This window comes from Pteronotus mesoamericanus, unplaced genomic scaffold, assembly GCF_021234165.1.
Source record: "Pteronotus mesoamericanus isolate MK-2021 breed Mesoamerican mustached bat unplaced genomic scaffold, CSHL_Meso_final contig_20, whole genome shotgun sequence".
NCBI lineage: Eukaryota > Metazoa > Chordata > Mammalia > Chiroptera > Mormoopidae > Pteronotus > Pteronotus mesoamericanus.
The window spans coordinates 76,368,935-76,391,701 of NW_026555085.1; the positions used below are offsets into that span (position 1 = coordinate 76,368,935).

General features: G+C 38.5%; 1 protein-coding gene across 2 annotated transcripts in view; it reads left to right on the forward strand.

The window, feature by feature from the left end:
* TRMT11 (tRNA methyltransferase 11 homolog) overlaps positions 1 to 14,226 on the forward strand; it is a 45,966-nt gene extending 31,740 nt beyond the window's left edge. For both annotated transcript variants that reach the window (XM_054569928.1, XM_054569929.1), the window contains one exon: positions 13,762 to 14,226. In XM_054569928.1, the coding sequence (XP_054425903.1) occupies positions 13,762 to 13,893 (132 nt within the window). In that variant the 3' untranslated portion in view covers positions 13,894 to 14,226. The remainder of the gene's footprint in view (positions 1 to 13,761) is intronic.
* The last annotated feature ends 8,541 nt before the right edge of the window (positions 14,227 to 22,767 follow it).

Genomic DNA, 22,767 nt, shown 5'->3' on the forward strand with positions numbered 1-22,767 from the left:
TTTCATTATTTGTGTCTTCAGTTTCTTTCATAAGTGTCTTACAGTTTTCAGTGTATAGGTATTTCACATTCTTGGTTAAATTTCTTCTTACGTATTTTCAATGCAGTTGTAAATCGGATTGTTTTCTCAATTTGTCTTTCTGATGATTTGTTATTAGTGTATCGAAATACAACTGATATTTGTATATTGATTTTTGTATCTTGCAACTTTACTGAATTTGCTCATTAGTGCTACTAGTTTTCTGATTGAGTCTTTAGGATTTTCTATGTATAATAACATGTCATCTGCAAAAAGTGAGTTTTCCTTCTTTCTTTTCAGTTTGAATGTCTTTTATTTCTTGTTCTTGCCTAATAGCTCTGGCCAGGGTGGGCATTCTTGTCTTGTTCCTGATCATAGAGGAGAAGCTTTCAGCTATTCACCATTGAATATGATGTTAACTGTATGCTTGACATATATGTCTTCTATTATGTTGAAGTATATTCCCTCTGTACCCACTTTGTTGAGAGTTTTTGTCCTAAATGGATGTTCAGTTTTGTCAAATGCTTTTTCTGCATCTATTGAGATCATCATATAATATTTATTCTTCAATTTGTTAATGTGTTGTAGCATATTGATTGATTTGTGGATGTTGAACCATCCTTGCATCTCTGGAGTAAACCCCCCTTGATCATTGTATACAATCCTTTTAATTTATTGTTGAATTTGCTTTGCTGATATTTTGTAGAGGGTTTTTGCATCTGTGTTCATCAAAGATACTGCAATTTTTTTCTTGTGGTGCCCTTTTCCTGCGGTGAGGTCAGAGTAATGCTGGCCCCATAAAGTAAGTTTGAAAGTGTTCTCTCCTCTGATTTTTGGAAGAGTTTGAGTTTAATTCTTCTTTGACTGTTTGGTAGAATTCACTAATGAAGCCATGTGGTCTTGGACGTTTTGTTTGTTGGGAGGTTTTTGATTTCTGATTTAATCTCCTTACTAACAATCTGTCTATTCAGATTTTCTTTCTTCATGATTCAGTCTTAGGAGGTTGAATGTTTCTAGGAATTTATTCATTTCTTCTAGGTTGCCCAATTTGTTAGTGTGTAATTGTCCATAGTAGTCTCTTATGCTCCTTTGTGGTTCTGTGGTATCAGTTATTACATCTCCTTTTTTATTTTCTGATTTTATTTATTTCCTTGATGTTTTAATAGCAAAATTGTAGACAATTTCACATTTGCTTTCCCATGAGTTTAATTTGTTTAAGGAAGTCTAGTATTTTTTTTTCAGATTTATACTATTTTTCTAAGTGAATTTATTTGATTCTCAGAAGACGAAAAAAATAATTTAAGTATGCTTCTGAGAATTTTTTTAAAATAAAAATGATAAGGGCACTCACCTTAGATATTTTTAAAACTTTAAGGGCAGTATTAATTTTTTGGTTGCTTCTTATCACTTTACTTTTGTACTTTTAAAATTTATTTTAACAAAAGGATAAAGCCTAATCTCAAGTAATTTTTGAAATGGTCTTGATAAGACCAAATTTAATCAGTGATTTTTAACTAATAACGGAGTTTACTATAACTGAATATACTGTCTTGTTAAATTCATCATGTTTGATTTTAATTAATTACTTCATTTCTACCTTCTGTTTGTATGGGGAAAAGTGTATATAATTGCAGCTAGAATCCCAGCCCTTTATAATGCAAGTGATGACATGAAATTGTCAAACAGTTCTCATACACGTCTAACAAATTATTCTTGGGCTTTTTCAGCGTTGTTGACTTTGGCAATGGAAGACTATTAATTTTAGATTTTTACACTTTTGTGTACTGTATCTATTCATATTTGATTTGTCACTTGTTAGGTTTAACTTCAGTATGACTTTTGGCCCACTTGATAGGTTGTTACAAAGTGTTCTCCCTTACCCTTATTTAAAATGTAAACATAAATGCAAAAACCGTCTAAAGAATATGGATGTTTCATAAAATTTTGTATCTTTAGATTATTGGCTATAGTTTTTAGATTTATTAAACATTAGTAGTGAAGAAATTCTTGCTAACCATGTTAAAATTATGAAGATGCCTGATAAGAAAAGCTAGTTTTTTGGTTAGTATTCCATGTTTATGTAGTCTGAAAGCCAAGGGAATGATAAATAACACTTTAATAATGCTTTATTGTTTACAAAGCTCTTAGATCCAGTGACCTGATTATTTTACACATTTTAGGGATTAGGAAGCGGCTTAGTTGAGACCAAAACTCCTCTGTGTAAGTGAAATTCTGTATCCTTTTTTCTACATCATTGTCGCCTCTTTACCAAAACACACTTCTACCTTTAGAATATATCAAGATTAAGAGGTAAATATTCTTGAGTGGCATAGTTTATTTTAAAGATAGTCTTTCCTTATCACTCATGTGATTTGTTTTACTAGAACTCAATTTTCCTGTTGATACAACATGTAGCTGATGATGCTATGTATACATAATTTTGGTCAAGGTGGTTACTCCTATAAAATATTTTTCTCTTATGAAATTCTTAGGAGAAAAATGTAAAATCAAGGGCTTTACCTAAAGGACTGAAAGATTTTGAAACTGTGGAGGGAGAAAGAACAATTAACATTATAAATGTTTCAAATGAGGAAGGCAGAGAAGAGACACTGGGGTCACTTGTTTGAGACAATGACTTATTGATGACTTGAAGTGGAAGAAATTAGTCTTTGTGATAAGTAGTTTATATATTGGGATGATGGTAAAGTGATATTGCTAATGATAAACTGATGTTTTGCTGACAGAACGCTCGTTCCTATTTCCACTGTGCATTATCCTTTCACAGAATTAATGTCAGTAGTTACTTTTTCTTTGGCAGCTGCTTGAATTAAAGGTGTTTCCTTCTAGTTGACTTTTCTTTCTGAAATGCTTTTGCCTTTTGCTTGCCCATTCTGAGATGGTGGACATTTTCCTTATGATTCGAGCTATGAAAAATTAGAGATTAGGTATGCAGTATTTCTATCATAAAACATGCCTGGTCAGAAATAGATACTATTTCATTTATCAGTAAGAAAAATAAGACAGGGTGACACTATGTAAGACTGTGGTAATCGGATATGAACTCAGTCTCGGTCTTAATACAATATTCATTACCATCAAAGTGTGAAAGTGTGTGTGTGTGTGTGTGTGTGTGTGTAGAGTGTATGAGAAAGGATCTCTGAAAAAATTATTTTGCAAAATAAGTCAGGAAATTACTTTCATCATCTATAAATTATAAATTGAGATGTCTGAGAAAGGCTTATAAAGGCAAATAGAATCCTGGTGATGCTGCATGTCATGTTGCATGGATTCAGTTTTAGGGATCCTGTCATCTATTTACTTTTTTGTTAACTATTTACATTTGCAAAAAAGCAAAATAATTGCTTTTGCTGTTAAAGGTACTTTTCCTCGAATGTAAATCTTAGAGTTATCATTTTACCTTTTTTTTTTAATACTTCTGCAACTAAATGATTTTGCCAAACAAACTGGATTTTTTGTTTGGTAATGCTATTGTAAATAGTTTTATGTTATCCTTTCTGGTAAACCAGGAAAAAGCGTAAGTCTAACCCATGCCGGCTCCAGGAAGGCAGTTAATTAAGCCACCTCGGTCCTGCTGTGGCTGGGTTGGTTGGAGTGTCTCCTGATACACTGAGGTTGTGAGTTTGGTCCTTAATCAGGGTGCACACAAGAATCAAGAATCAACCAGTGAATGCATAAGTAAGTGGAACAACAAACAACAAATTAATGTTTCTCTCTCTCTCTCTGCCCCCTACCTCTCTCTTTCTAAAATCATTTAAAAAAATATCTGGGTCCTACTTATGGTGCTCTTTGTATATGACTCTTATTTGCAGGACAAAGCAGTTCACTGAAGGTAGAGCACGTGTTTTTTATGTTTCAGCTCTAATGATCATATGTAATATATTTTCATTTATGTAAGTAATCTTTAATATACTGATACTATAGAATCTTAGGCAGAGGTCAGTAGCAAAATATAGAGCATGATCTGGCATTCCAAGCTGTGAATGGTTTAGAGAAATGGGAAGTCTGTGTGTGGAGTTGGCATAATCCTCTGGAGCTTATTTGATAATTTTCATCTCAAAAATTTTCTACTTCATATTTTTTTGTATTTTTTATTTATCATATATTATTTAACTTAGAACTATCTTTCTAGTGTCATTCAAATGCAGACATGAACTTGTGTCTTCTTTGTACTCCATAACCCACTGAGAATTCAACCCTGAGATTTTAAGTCTATGTTTTTTGTCCATAATGTAAGTGTACAGGTCAATGAATAATTATAAAGTGAACAGCTGTGTAACCACCATCAAGGTCAAGATTACTGAGTAATACAGCACCCCAGAAGCACCCCCTTTTGTGGCTATTTCAGATCATAAACACCTCTCTCAGCAGGTATAGCCACTAATCTGACTTGTAATCACTTTCTTATTTTTCTTTGTAATATTTTCACCATCGAATTCATCCCTGAACAAAGTAATTTTGCTAGTTTTTGCTTTTTATATAAGTGTGCTTTATTAATTTTTCTTTTAGTGGATTGTGACAGTTTTAAAAAGTCACCTAGGAGATAAATAGTCTCCAAATGAAAGAGAGAGAGTATGTATATGCTTGTACATGTTTTGGCCTCACATCTTTTGCTGCTTAGTTAGGGTCAGTACAGTTCTTCTTAATTTTAATTAAATATTAGATATGGTAACTAATAAGTTGTCATTACATTTCGATCTCATGTGTTGGCCCTGTATTCTTTAACAATTGAGGTTAAGTTTCGAATATTATGGAATTACAGATTTTAGTGGAGAGTGTGTAGAAAGTACTCATAGTTCTGTGTCATCATGATAGCAAGAATATCCATGATTTTTTTTTACAGTTAGAAAGAAATTATGTGCTGAGTGCCAGATGTCAAAGTTTAATTGTTAAATGTCAACTCATTTTCAGAACTCTAGACATAAAGATTTTTATACAAAAATATTTTAATAGACTTTAGATAATTTAATATCTTGCAGAGTAGTGAAATTTTTTTAATGGCCCAGACTATATATCAATACCTAATTTAGGGATGAAGGTTTTCGGCCTTACCCTGTTCCCATTAAGAATAATGCTAGAGGTTTCTCTTAATAGTATTCAATGCCAGACTTTTGACCTCCTTGTCCTTGGTTTGGAAATGGCCTAGTGCTGTTTATAGTTGTATAACTTTGACACAAGTGGTTTCTATAGCTACTGTCCAGTACCAGATGTAGAACAGTGGGGAGCTCTGATAAGGGGAGCAGGATTTCTAAACAAAAGCCGGACGTGGGTAATTACCCTGAAGCTGAACTGAGGCCCAGTCTATTCAGCACCGTCATTTACATTTCGTTTCACTCTCTGCTGGTTAAGAGAAGGAAAATCTACCCACGGCTTTGCTCTTCCATCTCTCTGCCTTCTTCCTCTCACCTTACTTACGGATGTGTATCATAGATTTAATGTTTCTGAAGTCCAAAAGTCTTTCTTGACAGAATAAGATGAGCATCGCCAGTTTGGTGGTTTTCACTATGGTGACAGCATCATTGGTTTTCACTTATCATAGAATAAGTTTCTTAAGCCATTTGTATTCAAGTGTTTGCAGTGAAACTTCTGTTTTATATAAACTGCTGTCACTTTGAGAATATAAATGACTTAAGGTTAATACTAGTGAGGTAGAAGAAATCATTATCTCATTGTCAGGAACTGTCAGGAACAGGACAGCTTAAACCCGGCCTGTAACTAAAATAAAAGCCATTTGGTTTTCTTCTGAACGGTTTTCAACTTCATCCCCCAAAAGACACCTTTGTAGGGGAAATCTCTTGCTTTTTAAGTGGTAATTTTGTGACCTGATGATTATCCTTAGGTATTTTTACTGAAATTTAGGGGATTCCATAAAAGTAACCCTTGGCAGGAGAGGGACAGAATGAGCGCGTTTGGGCCTGGTCAGAACGCGGCCCAAATGGGTGGGGACCGCTGTGACGGCTGGGGCTGTGGCGTCAGCCTCCCGCTTACAGTAGAGGGTGGGGTGCGGCCAAGGAGGGGGAGGGGATTCACACCTGATGACTCCTTTTTCCTCTGTAAAGAAGGATGTAAGTGTTTGCTGGGAGTGAATAAATGCATAGTAATGTAAGGTCTTGAAGACAGGTGAAATTTTGAAAAACATGCTATGAGAAAAGAAAAAACTAGTAATTTTTACATTTATGTATTTTTCATATTTTTATATGTTTTCTTTCCCTGACTTGATTACATGTTCCCTGCGGGAAAAGCCATGGCTTTCATGACTCAGCATGTATTTATGGAACCATTTGTGTGAGGGGCTGGGGCTAAGGAGACCAGTAAGGCGTGGACCTTACCTTAGAAAACTCGCAGAGCGAGAAGTGGTCGCCCAACCCATTTCGACTTAGTATGCTTGACTCTGTATGATCTGTTCAAAGTGGTACGTGAACACCAGAGAGCACCTGCCTGAGGAGATGGTGCTTCAGCCAGGAGAGGGGCCAACATTTTAAACAAAGGTGCCGAGACTGGCGGGGCGGGGGGTGCATTCAGGGAACTGCAGGCATTTTAACATGAGTGAAATACTATGTCCTGCAGAGAGGGATGGTTGGAGACACAGTGGAAGACCAGAGGGATACTTAGCATTGAAGTCTTTACACTCCGACAAGTTCCAAGTTTCTCTTTCTGGTACTGGCAAGCCCACGAGGGATGGTAGGAGAGCGGCCGAAGTTTTATGAAGGCCATCGATGCTTTAATGTGCAGGCAGGTCTGACTTGTGGAAGGATCACCTGTGTCACCCGTGGTGGCTCCTGGCGTGGTCATGCAAAAATGTGAGGCTTAAACCAAGAAACGTAGCATTGGTGGTTGTAGAGGAGACCATAGAAATGAGAGATTTGGGGGAAGATAGACATGGCAGGACTTGATGACTGGTTGGGTAGTTGGGTGAGGGAGACAGGAATTACGGATGACTTTCAGAAATCTTGAGGGTAGTTTTGCATGTATTTTCACCCATCCCCCCTCTCCCAGAAGGACATGGTGCAGTGCCGCTTTTCTGGGCTGCTACAGCAGTCTTCCCACTAGTTTACCTTCTGCAGTCTAGCTTGTCATTAAATGTATTTTATAACGTAGCCAGAGTGTCTTTGAGAATGTAAATAAATAATGAAACTGTTGCTTAAAAAGTCATCAGTGACTTTCTGTGGAATTTAGAATATAATTAAAAATCCTTCAGATAATGTTTAAAGCTAACCCCATCTACTCCTGGCCTGTCTCTCCACCTGCATTTTAGGCCACTTTTCCTTTTGTTTACCAAGCGTTAGCCACACTGGTCTGCTTTCAGTTCCCAGAATGTACTTACTTCTTTCTAGTCTCAAGCCTTTGTGTTTCCTCTCTCATTGTGCTTCCCAGAATGTTTTCTTACCCCTTCTATGAGTGAATTTAATCCATTCTTGAGGCCTCACCTAAGTGTCACGTCCTTAGGGAAGCCTTTCTTGTCTATTTTCTTCACTCCATCTAACTAGGTGTCTCCTTATATTCTTATGATACCCTTTTCTTCTCAGTGTTAAATCACAGTTGCAAGTTGGGTGTATATTGTTTAATGTCTGTCTCCCACCAGTACATAAGATCTGAATTCGCAGGCCTTGACTATTTTGCTCACCATTCAGTAAATGTTTATTGATTATTTTGGGCCTTCCCAGAATTAAAAAAAAAAAAATCAAATTTAACAGTATGTAAATTATCCATTTGAGGGAAGAGTAGGAACATATAATTATAGCTAGCTAAAAGTTTTCTCTTTGAAAATTTACTGAATTTTATTATTCTCACATCACGCTTTAAAAATTGTGTTACAAAAACATTCTAATCCTTTGGTATCTAGGCCTCTTTTCTCATGAAAAGCAAACCAAAGAAGTGGCTGAAGCACCATGCTGTGGAAAATCATAACATCGTTCCTCTAAGTAGGAGATGATAACAAAGAATGGCAGATTTTGGGAAGAAGGCAGCAATTATTAGGATAGCTTTACCTAAGTGGAGTCCTCAATGAAGTAACCTATGATGCTCCATTTGGTGAACACTCTTACATATATGTTTCTCATGGTATAATCTGGAGTGTCATTAGTTCCATTTAAAGTGTCTGTTTCAAATGTTACTACAAAATGTACAGTTTTGTTTCTTTCTTGAGAATTTGTTTCCCTTTAGGTTATTAAGTTATAAGTGGTTACCTTCCTTTTAATAACCTTTCTGAGGGGTTTTGTGATCCTCTCTTTTGATGTAGGGTTAGTTGTAAAAATAAAGAATAACTTAAATAAATAAGGTCTAGTTTATGTACTCTTTCTAGAGAATAATTTGCAATCCCAGATTGGACATAGATGACAATTCACTTTAGAGTCACCAAGGTGAATATGTATTTGTATATTTCCACATCATTCTTTTAAAAATGGTGTGAATAAATAAATGCTCATGCTCTCTGAAGAAATATAGCCATCCTGGTCATGTTTGTGCTCTGTGACTCTAGATGTTTACAGTAGTCAGGACTCAAACAGTGAGTGCCAGAGAGGGCTCCTGAGAGTCAGTCAGACGTGTAGGTCAGCTCTGTTTTCAACTACCTTTACCCGTATGAGGAAAAACTGTATAGAAGGCTTTAATCTGCTTCTGCCAGCAGAGGGCAGTGTACACATACAAGTTCACTGCGATTGGAAAGGGTTCCTTTGGTTTCTTTGGCAAGCGGGTTAAAATTCCTCGAGTGGTTTATGTTTAGAATTAGCAGTACTGATAGGACAGGAAATTGGCTGGGTGGGACAGTGGTTAAAGGAGTTCTGTCTAAAAGTTTAGATGTGAAATATGTGCTACCATAATGTTGCCGTTCAGTGAGAAATGTCCTCTAATGTCAAACTCCATTTTGAAGGACTCACTACTCTACCATGTGGAAAGTTTAACTCTTTAACCATTGTTTTGATGTAATTTCTACTAAAAATAAAAGAGAAAAAAGAAGGGTGATGGAAAAAGCATGAGTTTTGAAGTCTGACCTAGGCTACAGTTCTGCCAGTGCTACTTCCTAGTTGTGTGACCTGTGGCAGAGCATTTAAACTCCTTCGGTTTCTCTTTTCTTATCTGTAAAATTTAGATAATAATCTGCTGTGAAAAGGTGGAGAAAATTTAATAATGGATTTATATAAAATACATAGATGTAAATATTTATGAGTTACTTTCAAATCAGAACTTGGGTATTTCTTGCCATATTTACAATTGCTGTTTGTCTTAAAAGGTTAAGTGATAGGTCTGAAAGCTGTGTATTTCCATTATGTAGCACAGATTTTCCTAGAGAAGCTCTTAATTTCTTTTTACAAAAAGATGATAAACAATAGTGCAATCAACAACCTAATATTTTATTAATATCTCTTTAACTACTGCAGTGCTCCAAAATTTAGCCAGTAGTTATGAAATTTGAGAAAGGTGGTCTGTAATCGTTCAGTGCCAAAGCTTGCTTTCTTGGCATTTCCTAATTCTTTGTGTGTTCCTATTTTTCATGAAGTATTTCTTGCTTACTAAAAATTGGTAGAACTCAAGGTTTACGACACATAGATATACTGGTAGACAGATTTGGAAGTGTTAGGAAAACCAGAAATCAAACACTGGGACTTGGTTGAGTTGGAATCCCTGAAGGACGCCAAGGGTTGTGTTGCTCAAGGATACCCTTGTCCTTTTAAGTAAGCACTTTGGCCTTCGCGATACTGAGTTGAAAAAGACATCTGCAGATATTCTTGTTTGAGATGGGCAGAGAATGCAAACAGAGAAGAGGCATGAAAAGGTGATGAAAAATATGTAGAGTCGAATATCATCATCTCAAGTGGGAGCTCTAGTAAACTGAACTAAAGATAGGATGAAAGGAAAAGAAAAAAAAAGTTTGCCATTTTCTTCAGCATTGAAGTAACATAAATTCTGAATGCTGCAAATAGTATATTTCATATGGACCAGAGTATATTTGAAATGTGTATTGCTCATAGGTATGTGATATTGATGTGTGTGGTATATATGTGATAATATGTGTTACACCATAGATCTGCTGAATGTTTCATGTGGAATATTTTATGAGCCATTTTCCATTTGGATGAAAATGGAAGCCAGAGTCTCTATAGTGTCTGGCTTCCCCTGAAGCAGGACTTCCGCTGCATAGTAACAGCATGGCTCTGTCCAGACCCCTGGCCACATGCACAAGGGGTCTGGAGCTTTGAGGTTCTCCAGGAGATTTCGTTGTAAATGTCTTATTTCACAGTTAGGGGGCAGGCAGTCTTATAGGAGGCAGCGTTCCAGCATAGGACTGAAATAAACATCTCACGCTGATGTTTATCTCCTCTCTGGGAACAGAGGTTGCATTTCTAAGGTTGATAGTCTTTCTAACTTTTCCAATAGTGTGTTTTCCTCTCCCACTGGATCCCTGTAGAACTCGACTCATGGTCTATTAGGAGCTTATTTTGCTTTTATTCTGAGGAAATCAGGAGGTCTAAACTGTTCAAGGAATGTCATATAGGTAGTACATGTTTTATAGATAGGCATTAATTGATATTCACCATTACTTGTGGGTTTTCCAGCCTTCTGTTCATTTCACGTCCCTGACTCTAATCTTTATAATTCTCTCTTTACCAGCAGTTTGCCCTACTTAATACCCTTCTGGTCAAAGAAAAGCTATTTCGTGAAGCTCTCTCTTTGGTCCAGGGGGAAGTCCATTGTCCACCATGCCCCGGCATGTGTCCTGCTTCCTCCACTGGGCTGCGTAAGTGGCAGCTTTGGCTTGCTAGGCATGCAGGCAGCCGAGCCCGAGTCGGTCCCCAGCCTGTCCTCGGCCATCGTCATGCCTCTGCCTCCTGAGCTTGCGTGAGGGAGTCGGGCACTTCTGTCCCGCCGTCTCACCACCACAGTTCCAGCACATTCCGTGAAGCAGGCCACACCGCATTTCCAGTAGAGGTGGTTTTGGCATGGCCTGGAGTCCTCAGGGAGGAGAGGACAGAAGGCAAAGCTGGAGAGGACTTACTGCCTGACAGGGTGCTGATCCCTCTTGTACAGGAGAGGAGAGTGAGAGGACATTTAACACACTACTGTGCAACTGACTCTGCCTGCCAAACATTAAGAGAAATCTTCGGAACTGGGAAAAGTTTAAACCCATTTGGATTTTAGCCAGAAATGCTAGCATACTAGATTTGCATTTAATAAGTTCAGTTTGGTTTCAGTATGAAGAATAGACTAGAGAGGGAACCACTGACGACAGGGCAACCGACCATTTGGGTAAAAAAACAGGAGAAATGGAGAAGGCTTAAACTGTAGTACTGGAGTTACAGCGAAGAGGAAAGTGGACTTGAGATACTTAGGATGCAGAATCTAAGAGTTTAAGACTGACTGTTACAAGAAGGAAGGGGGCAGGGATCTGACCCAGGATGCTGACTTGGATAGCTAGGTGCAGAATGAGGAAGGAAGCTGTGAAGAGAAGTCAAGTGGCAGGAGAGATGTCAGCATCTAAACTTAGCTTTTAAATGTAACCAACTAAAGAACAGTTTTTTCCGGAATTAAGCTAACGTAGTTCAGGAATGGGACAAATTTTCTAGACTCGTCAGACCCGATAAAAGCTGATGCGCAGAAGCCGAGGCTGAGTGCTGGAGCGTTGTTCTTTGTCGCCCCTGTCCCCGTTACAGTCCTGGAGGGGGACAAGACTGAGTTCTCCTCTGAAGTCACCTGTTCTCCGAGGCATTCCCATGCTCCTTCAACCTCTTCCTGGTGTGAAAATTTTGTGTCATTGAAATATGTCTTCTTACCTACTAGAACTTAGTTAATCACACTTGTGATTCACTTGGTTCCTTTCTATGCTCTTAGTCCATCACCTGATTCTTCCCAGAGATACTCTTCCTTCTTGAGTCCGGGAAAAAGTTAGTGTTTTTGGAGAAACCCTTATTATGTTGTAGTTAACAGTGTAGTCTCTAGGGTCAAATATACGTGTGTTCAAATTCTAGCTCTGTCATTTACCAGCTGTGTTATCTTGGGCCTGTACTCTTAGAAAATTCCTCATCTCTAAATGGTGATAATATTCTACTTATCTCTGAGAGCTGGTTTGATTATGTTAGATAGTGCATATAAAGCATTTAAGATGGGCTTTGGCCTATAATAAATGCCCTGTAAATACTGCCTTTCCTTTGATACTCTTTAACTGTATACCTACAGGTTGACCAGATAAACTATATCCTTCATCTTTTGGGGATTATGTAGCCTGAAGTTAGTAACTGTTGGCATGTTTTTATGTGCTTGCAGGACTTTGGAACTGTAATATACCATATTTGGTTTTGTATAATGCGCGCGCATGTTTTTGGCCCAAACTTTCAGGGAAAAAAAATCTTTTGTTTTAATTTTTTAATTTTTTCTTACATTTAGATATTTGTTTTTTGTATTACAAAGGAATTTTAGCATTTATTTTTTAACATTATGGTACAAGAAATTTTATGTAACAAATAATTACAAAACACAAGAACAGATACAAGGTATTTCAGACACTACCCATGTATAATGCACACCCTTATTTTCCCCTCAAAAATGTGGGCAAAAAAGTGTACATTTTCCTTTAGTGCCATAAAATGTAAGTAGCCACCCTTTTTTTTTTTTTTTTTGAATCAGGAACTCTGGGCATGTTTAATAATTTGATTTTTGTATGTGTGTTTTTTATTTAATTCTGTGGCAAATAGTTTCTTAATAAACAAATGAGCCAACATAATTTTATTTTGGGTATATCTGGGCTTTTATTAATGTTATCTATGAGGGAAAGGATTAAGATATGCATCTCATACAGGAATAAGGAAAAATGAAAATATTTTCAGGATTGTTATTTTCCAAATATGTCTGTAGATACCATTTTGATACTGAAACCAGGATAAAAGGTTAGACTTCATATTTTCTAACTGTGTCTCCACACCTGTTCTCAAAATCACATTAACCCACATGCAATGGAACATAAATTTACAGAAGTACATGGGAAATGAGATTTTATTTCTCATTAGATATTTTTCATGGTTTGAGATGGCTAGTGGAATTGGATGAGAAGTGGATTTTTCACTGTTTGTCTCTCAGTCTTCTAAGCCTGAAAATACGACATCCTCATCCAGTTTGTCAAACGTCAGTCTGAGCACTAGTCCTTACCTGTCTCTCAGTCTGAAAGTGAGGAAATAGCTTGTTTAGCTTGTATCTTCAGTGGCTGTGGTAAGTTGGCAGGTGTAGTTTATTTTATTAACTGGATATAGAGGTACTCCTAAGCAGTTTGATTTATCTGTATGACATTATACAAATGCAATACCTTGTTGTTACATACTTTTGGGATAGAAGCTTCCTTGTTTGATAATTCTTACAGTCATAGCTGATGTCGGTTTGTGCTGAACTGTGCTGAACTAGGAAGCAGAAGAGCAGATGGTCATCTCGGCTCGTGCTGCCTGGGATAATCATCTGTCCTCTCTGCATCTCTGTTTTCTCAGTAAAAAGTGTTTGTCCTCTCTATGCAGAGGATTGTGTGGATCAAATGAGGTGAAGCAGGTGAAAACGCTTTGGATACCCACGCAAGATACAGATATAACGTGGTGATATATTTCTAATTCAGGTAGTGAAAAAACAATAGGGAAAAAAGTATACTCCAGAGAGTGAGATGTGGCTTAAAGTAAATGACTGCCTTGGTTGCAAGCTAACTAAAGAAATTAACTCAAACATCTTTGTTTTCTGTATTTTCCAACCAACCAGAATCGGGACCAGTATTCACATCTGCTAAGTGATCAGTGTCTGCTCTACCAAGGTCATAATTCCTTCCGTGAGAAATATTTCAGTGGGATAACAAAAAGAATTGCCAAGGAGGAAAAATCTAGCCAAGAGTGAAAATTAACATTTTGACAATGGAGAAAGAATAAGAATTTGATAGAAAGACATCTGGATGTGAACTTTCATGTATGATACAGAAAACGCATACTGTTTTAAATTTTATATAACAAAATAAGTGCTACAAAGTAAATTGAATAATTCTTTTAAAATTAGCTTTGTTTTATAGACTGTTTTGTTGTATATGGTCTTTTGAACCTTATTTAATTTATATTTGTATTATGGAAATTGAAAACAGTTATATTTTTGGTAATTAATTTACAAAGGGAACTAATATTGTTGACTTTTTAAACAGCTATCTACCAAATAGAGGCAGTTCATAGTGGTTGAGAATTTATTCACTAGGTAGATTTGTTTAATTTGGTTTTTGATTGCAATTGATGTACAATGCCACTAATAAAGCTTACTGAGAATTCCTAAATGTGTGTAGTGTTCAGTGCTTTTCAGGGGGAATGTGATGAAGGAAATGAATTTTTATTTATAAATGGCAGACAAGTAAGTCATAACAATGATAATGGTGGTGATGAGAAAGCTAGGACCTGACAACCTAAAAAGCTTCCAAACTCCCCGAGGCCTGTCCACATCTGAGGCTCGCCTGTACCTTGGATTTGCTCCTGCATTCCTAAACCTTGACTGTCGGTCAAGTTAACTACCCACAATTTTTGGTTTAGAAAGTAACTGATAGTTAAAAGCAGTAACAACAACACAAATCCTTGATGGTTTCCTAATGGTATTAAGCCTAATCAGAGCTCTTTGAAATAGAAGCTATATTTTTCTTGAAGGAGAAACTTTGCTGAGTCCACATTGTGTCCATCATGAAAATATCTTGTTTGGAAACCACTACACCCATTACTGCAGGATGCTAATAGCTTTCCTGCTCTCGGTGGTCAAATGTACCTCAGCAGGCGGCAGTAAACGAATCCTCTCCCTCTAACCAGAGCCTATTTTTATTTATGTTATTATTATTGTTATAGTGTTACGGCTGGCTTTTATTGACTCACAACCTGAGTGCGCATGGCTTAGGACCTCTAAGAGAGCAGCGCTTCCTGAGAAGAGAGAAGGAGAGCAGGCTGTCCACTTAGCTCTGTCTCCTCGTCTTGTCCTGCAGTCTGATTCAGCAGCAGATCTCAAACATTTCAGGGATTGTTTTGTTTGGGTTTCTGGATGTGATTTGTGATACACGGGGGAAAATCTAAAAGTATTCAAGGATGATTTATTTTCAGTATTTCTGTTATAAACCATCTTATTTAAAAATTTTTTGAGGTTACATGGGGGGCAAGTTTGAGCTGACTAAATTTGGGCACAGTATGGTGACAGCCAGAGGGAAAGCGGGGTGGAGGTAGGTGGAGGTGAGCAAAGTGGGGATAAATGGGGATGGAAAGAGACTTGCCTTTGGGTGGTGAGCGCACGATGCAGCAGGCAGATGATGTTCTAGTGATCGTACACTTGAACCTGTATGGCTTTACTAACCAGTGTCCTCCCAATATATTCAATAAAATGAAAACAAAATTAGAGGTTTTAGCCTTATACCATCATTTCGTTGTCACAAAAATTAGTCCAAGTAGTTCTGGAAACATTGCAATATTAGTTTGAGTCTCTTTGTCCTTAAAAATTATCCAACATTAAAAAAAATTTTAAATTATTTCTTATCACCGCTAATTGAGGTCTTCTAATCTTTGATTTTTCATTATTGTGAGGCTTATTTTCATGTTTATCAGTAAGCTTGGTCTCCCATTGCTGAAATGTTACCTGGCTCAGAATGTGAATTTGTGTAGTTATTTTAAAGTTGGTACTCACCCAATTTTTATTTTAGAGTAGAGGTCTCAGATCTTCTTTTAAAAAGAGAGACTTTATTTTCTAGCTTCAGGATATTATTTTCTCCATAAGATGTAGCAGATCATTTCCAGGATTGCTTCAGTTTTATGTGTCTTCTTCATGCACTTAGTAAAAATATCACCAAGCAATAATGCCTATATTTTGGATAGTTCTTGCAGTATGAATTTACGGTATAATCTGTAAGTGAGCCCTAGGTGGTCTGTGGGCTAGCCTATTTAATGTTTGTAATATGACAAAATCTATAATTTTCTTTCTGGCATATATTAAGTATCCATAAAATCCAGACGGTTACCTTGGTCATGTTTCCTCAGCAGCATCCTCCTTCTTACCCATTCTGGTGGGGATTTTTGCTGTGATAGCTGGGAGGCAAGAGTAGAGTAGGTGGTCTTTGGTATGTTTAGCCAAAGTGGCCAGCAGATTTTTAAAAGTTTAAAATCTGCTACAGATTTCTGAGCCACTTCCTGCCCTGAGTGACCCAGGTTTGGGCCAGCTCACCACTAACTTCCTTATGAGTAATTCTTTAAATACAAAAATTGAGCAATAGAACATTTTCAAACTGTGTAAATTCTGGGAGGTAAGTCAGTGTTGCCACTATTTCCTTGTGGATAAATCTCGCTTAAAACTTGAGATTCCCTGCGTATTAAGGTGGAATGGTACTACTACTAAGAAGAACTTTATTTCAAGTTTGGTTGGGGAAGTAGAATATGAATGAGTTAACACACTAGATGCATTGTAGTGAATGTGTTTATATTGTTGGATGAAGAATGTTCCTTAAAAATTTTAGACATAGAAATAGCTTTTGAGGTAATGCGTTTTAATACTCTTATTATAATTAAGTTAAAGAAGCAGGGATTTGACTATATTTTAACATCAGGAAATTAGATGTTAAGGATGTGTTAACGAGATGCCAGTATAAGCAAATCCAGCTCTTAAATCAAAGGCCTTAGTCATTTGGGTTAGAAAAACTGCTGACATCTTATGCTGGAAGTATTATCAGCTATTGCTAGTCCAAAGAGATAAGGAATGAAACATTATGTATTGAAAATTGAACGTGAATTTTTTGGGGGTGGGGATAATCTTTATTCACCATTTTAGTAAGTACCCTTTGAAAAAACAATGGAACTAAGCTAATGTTCACGGTTCTGATAGAAGAAAACAAGTCCTTTGTTGATAAAACAGGGTATAAATAAACAAATTCATTAATGACACATAGGGGTAGAAATGGACTTGGGTGTTGCTGAGAAAATTGAAGACCTTATTGTTGATTTTTCTGTTTGACCGAAAGGAAATATTATACCAGAATAAGGACGTTGGCTCTTTTTACAAGAGTATGGTATTGCTCCATTATAAAGTTATTTAGAAAACTAAACACTTGAAAGAATCCTTTTCTTAGAAGGATTGTATTCATAGAATAAGCGAAAGTCTAATTTCATTTCCAACTCACCCACTCCCATTTTTCTCAGATATTTATCAAGTAATGTGGTCTGTAATCCAAACAAAAAAAAGTGCCTTAATCCAGAACATACACATGGACACAATAACACTAGACTGATGATGTTTGTACTTTACGGAAACATTGAGATTTTCTCTAAAACAGTGGTTTTGAGAACATAAGGTCTAGAGTGTAAAGAATTGTAATGGAATGATAAACATATCTGTGATTCTATCTAGCCATAGAATCAGAGAGACAGCACATTCCTGCCTGTCCTTTGGGGTGAAAAAGCTTACTAGGGACCCTGACCCTATTCCCTCAAGAGAGGCCTGCCTCAGGATGTCCACATGTTTCACGGTGCGGGATAAGCAAATTGACATTTAGACATAACTGAGGCCAACCTGGAATTTGGCTCTTATCCCTTCCTTCATAAGCCATTGTAGACAGGCTCTTAGGGGAATGGAGACTGAATTGTCACGGCAGCCTCTTAAGAAGCCTGGGTCATGAAACAAAATGGGGCTTAATAGATGAATGTTAAGATAAGCCAGCTTCGCTTTGTGTAACTGCTAGCCCTGTTTCTTGGGTTATTAGGATGTACTTAGTATATTTTTGGTCTAGAATTTGAATGTTCTTACTAAGATAGTCATATTGCAGCGATGCCAGACTGAATTGCCTAAAAAGGGATCTGCTTTGACCTCTATGACTTTAAAATCTCTCCTTTAATCACGCCTTCCTGAGTCTTTCCTGAGGGCTTACTGGAAGAGCTCTATTTTGTCTAACATCCAGCAGTGAAGATTAGCTGGGCTTATATGTGGAGTTAGTCCAATTAAAAAAAATAAATAAATAAGGCTGAAAAGAAAAATAAAATAGAAAATGTAAATGGTACTTGAATTGGGCTTTGATGGACTGCCCAAGCATTTTATCTAACGTGTTGGTGTTACAAGTTTGTGAAGTACATCTAGATGGTCAGAGCTGGTATCGGTGAACTTTAGAAATCTGTAAAAGCTCCTTCACATTTGTTTATTTGATTATAAATTATGGATTGGAGTATCTCACCACAAGTCTGAGTGCTTCCAGCACAAACAGTAAGACCTTTTTTTTTTTTTGCATCATTTCATTTTTTTCTATGATTTATACTTGATAGAAAATTTTCCATAGATGCCTTACATTTCTGTATATTTTTCTAATGAGGCACTGACTCCCTGCATCCTAGACCATTTTTGGGGGGATGTGTGAGCACCCTTGAAAGATAGGGTTAGTGTCTCCACCTCCCGTGTTTCCTCCCCCTTCTGAAAAACAACTGTTAGCAGACTACTGGGCTCTTGTCAAAACTGAACACTTAAGCCATTCGGCCTGGTAATTTCATGGTGGAGTGGATCCAACTGACTCACTACTACCAAGGCGAGAAGGGTCTGACCAGCCTTACTTGTCAGGCGGACTCAGGGTATCCAAGAATGCAGCTGGCTTCAGCCCCAGTGGCACCTTGGATTTATATAATATGAAAAAGTGGCAGCTACCTGGGGAAAATTCCACTGCCTGAAACAAAGACACTGGCTCAATGGTGTCTTTGATTAATAAAGATTACTTTTAGGCGGTTTAAAAATATATTTAGGTTGCATTTAGGAGAACCCTCTTAAATGCCTGCTGCCTCTTTCACTGATGGGTTGGCGAAACCGAAACCCAGAGGTGGTCGGTGGGCTGCTTTGGCTGCTGAGTCTCGGCACCAGGTGTACGGAACTGAAATGGATGTGGCTGCCATTTGAGTCGGTAGGCAAGACCCAAAGCCATTCTCAGAGCTCCAGCAGGTACCCTCCTTGCTGACCCTTGTTATATTTTTACTGTCTCTTAGGCTGTTGCTAATGACCTGTGGTTTTGTCTGTCACTTGGAAAACTAGATTGGCAGATTAAAGACACCCTTTCACGAGGGCCAAAAACAGTGGAAGGAGTTGGTGGCGGTGGACAGAACTGTCTGGGTCGCTCTCTGAAGAGACAATAGAATAAAGCTGTTGGTTGAGCTGGCACCGCCCAGGATAGCCACCCTTGTTGCCTGGATCCGTCATCGTCCCAGACATGGCAGCACATCCACTCTTACAGACAGGATGCAAAGTAAAGGATTACGTTTCTGGTACAGAGCTACCATTCGGTGCCAGACTTGTGACTCCTGCCAGAGGTTGACCTGGTTGCCTTGCGGTGAAGGAGACCACAGTCCATGAAGTGTCCAGTCTGCTCCTGGCAGATTGATGACTTCGGATCTTTGCGCCCACTCTCAAAGCTCTTGGCTGTGCGTCATCGCTGTTGACACTTTCTCGGGTTACAGTGTTGCTGTTCCAGTCTGGTCAGTTGACTCCAGCCACACCACTTTTGGCCCTTGAAATTGATCTGTGTCACGTGTTTGGCTTTCTGGACCATTTGGTATGACAATGGTATTATACCTTTTATTGCAAAAGCCACTCAGCCATGGGCTGATAGTCAAGGTATTTGATAGACTTTCCATGCTCCATACCATCCACAGGCATCTAGAATTTCTGAGCTTTGGAAATTTTCTCTACATTTGTTCTTTATTTTCTCTGGCAGCCCTTTACCAAGCCTTCTCAGAAACGCTCAGTCCATCGCTCCGAAGTTAGCTGTGAATAGTGCCGCATTTTGTCTTTTGTCAGGCACCCGAGTCTTTTAATTGGTGTGTTTCAACTCAGACATAATGGATGAGAAATGGCTTGCGTCTCAAGCTGGGAATATTTTCTAAAACCAAACACCAACAAGGATGCTGTGACAATCCAGTCCAAAAGGATTCCTCTACCTGGTATGCTTTATTATTAATCTTGAAGCAGGAAAATCAGTGTTAGCAGGAAAATCAGTATTTCAGCTCATTGATTCTCTTTTATTAATTTCTTTTCTTTACATTTTCCTCTAGACCCCCCCAAAATGTTAACATTTTTTTTTCTATTTTACTTTAATGGTGATGGCTATTTTGTTTCAAAAGTAACCACTGTAAAACAAGATGCATGTGTTACTCTACTTGTCCTGTTATACATGTTTTAAGGCTGCTGGTGATTGGTTGATACAAAGGCACAGAGCGAGCATGGTGTGTAGGGAAACTACATGCAGTTTAGAGTCACTGAAATGTGATGTATGAACTGGTAATCAACAGAGTAAGGCTATAAAGTACGGCAGGAGTACTTTATGTCCCCTTCCCCTGCCAGAAGCTACCTCAGACCTTTAGCGGGAAGGCGATCTTACTGGTCTTGGTTGGACTATCCCCAGCTTTTAAAATGCTAGTCAGAAAGTCAGAGATGTCAAGATCACAACCAGAGCAGTGGTTGGAGGGTTTGATTGGAGATACCTGGAAGGTAAGCAGATCCTGGTGATTGACTGGGAACAGGGATGAGGAGTAAGGGATGACGTCCAGGGTTCCAACTGGGAGACTGGGTGAATGGCAGGACACAAACTAGAAGAGAAAACGGTGGAAAAAGATGTGTGTAGGTTTGGACATCCCGAATGTGAGGCATCTCTGGGATGGCCATGGAGAACTGCACGGCAGGCTACTGAGTTGCGAGAGCAGAGCTGGACAGGGACTGCATATCTGAGGAGCAGAGATCTCTATGGGATGCATAACCCCTGAGTTAAGGTGCCCTGTACAGCTCTAACGTTCATTCTGCCCCATTCCCCACTGCATGATATGTGCATTTAGCAAGGAGAACTGGCAGGCCTAATACTCATGAAATTGGATCAGGCAATTCCACATTTTTATTACAAGAAATTTATACTAGAATTAGTAATGAGACAAAATTACTCTCTTGCACTGCAGAGAGTAACACTAGCTTTGGGATGATGTGCTTCTGACTGAAGTGGATGGATGGATGTGCTACATTACAGAGTTTACGCTTCAAGAAACTGATAAGCTGTTGTTAGTTGCTTCTAAGAAAAACCTGCTAAAGAAACACAGGCCACCATGGTTTGGACGCAAGATGTGGAAAAAGAAACACTCAGAATTTTTTTCTTTCCTCTTCTTATCCTTTAATAAAAATACTTCCCCTTCCTCTCTCTTATTTAAGTAACTACATAGTAGCTTTTGGGCAGCGGCATAAAAATTACAGGGTAGAGAAGAATATGGGGACATTTTTAATTAAATTGGGGTTTCATTTGTTTTTTCATTCATTAAAAAATGTTGGGCCCAAAATTCCTATTTCCCCCATCCCCTTTTTATACATCCTATGCATTTGGCAAAGTGCACAACAAAACCCCTTTCCAGCTGTGGACCAGCCAAAATCCTTTTCTGAAGCTCCTACTAATTTGGATTAAACTGACTGGTTGACAGCTTCACGTGGAAATTCTGTCAGGAAACGTTCAGAGTTCCCCTGACATTTAGTTCTACAAACAGTCTAATCTTTTGGGGCAAAATAAATGAATAAATATTTGATTCTTGATTTTGCTTTTGTTAGCTTGTTTTCTTTCTTAGTTTGGGCAAAACCGATCAAGACCCTAAAAACTGAATTTTGACCTCTAGCCTGGCTTTCTGAACCCGAAAAGAGGGAGTTTAACAGTGCTAAGTGGGTTCCCCCCAAAAAAGAAAGGCAAGATGGCGTTATGCAGTGATTAAGGCCCCTGGGGAAAGACACGGTGCATTCCACCAGCTGTAAGTGGTCCGGGGACTCAGTCCTACATGTGATGTTACCTAGCCTATCAGGACCAAGGGCTGGACTTGAAAGCCTGTGAAGTTGGTCTCTGTGGACCTAGTTGCCATTCCCAACAATGAAAAAGACACAGCCCTATCCTCAATGAGCTTACAGTCTGGAGACTGGGGGTGGTGTTAAACAAAGAGGTAAGTAGTCAATTAAAATAGTGGCCAAGGACCTGGCCAGGTACCAGCTCAGTTGGTTAGAGTGCAGTCCCGTTATTTCAAGGCTGCGGGTTTGATCCCTGGTCAAGGCACATATGGAAATCAACCAATTAATGATGAATGAGTGAAACAACGAAATTGATGTTCCCCTCTCTCTCTTTATCCTCTCTCTCTCTTGAATCAATAAAGAGAGAAAAAAATAAAAAAATAGTGGTCAGTCTTTCCAGAGGGTGAGCCCAGAGTAAGTGTAAAAGGAGCACTTAAGCACTTCTCTCAGTGGTAGGGTGTATTCACCAGGTGTTTCTCACATTTTGACATCTGGGGCCTTGCTGGCTCTGGAGAGACTGCTCCTCCCAGAGTCAGCCAGCTCCTAGAGGCAGTGAAGGACTCACCTGCAAGAGTAAGTTTCATGCGTACCATCTAAGCAGCCCAGAGCCCACAGGTGCCACTGCTTCCATCTGGCTTTTACACTCTGGGCCACTATTCCCTTGTCTGATTGCTCCACAGCCGGGTACCAGGCAACTAGGGGCAGATTCTGTACCCCAGAGCCCTCTGTAACTATTCAGACTGGCCCATTCCTAAGCCTGCTCCCCTGCCTTGTTCACTCCTTGCCATCAGAACCCCAAAGAAGGCTCTTGCCCACACTTTTCTCTCAGTCCCCTCTGCCTCTGGACCATCCCTGCGTGGTCCTGCATGGCAAGACATCCACTCTTCTCTGGGGAACTTCAAGGAACACACTGTCTCTTCAGTGGCAATTGTCTTCTGGTCT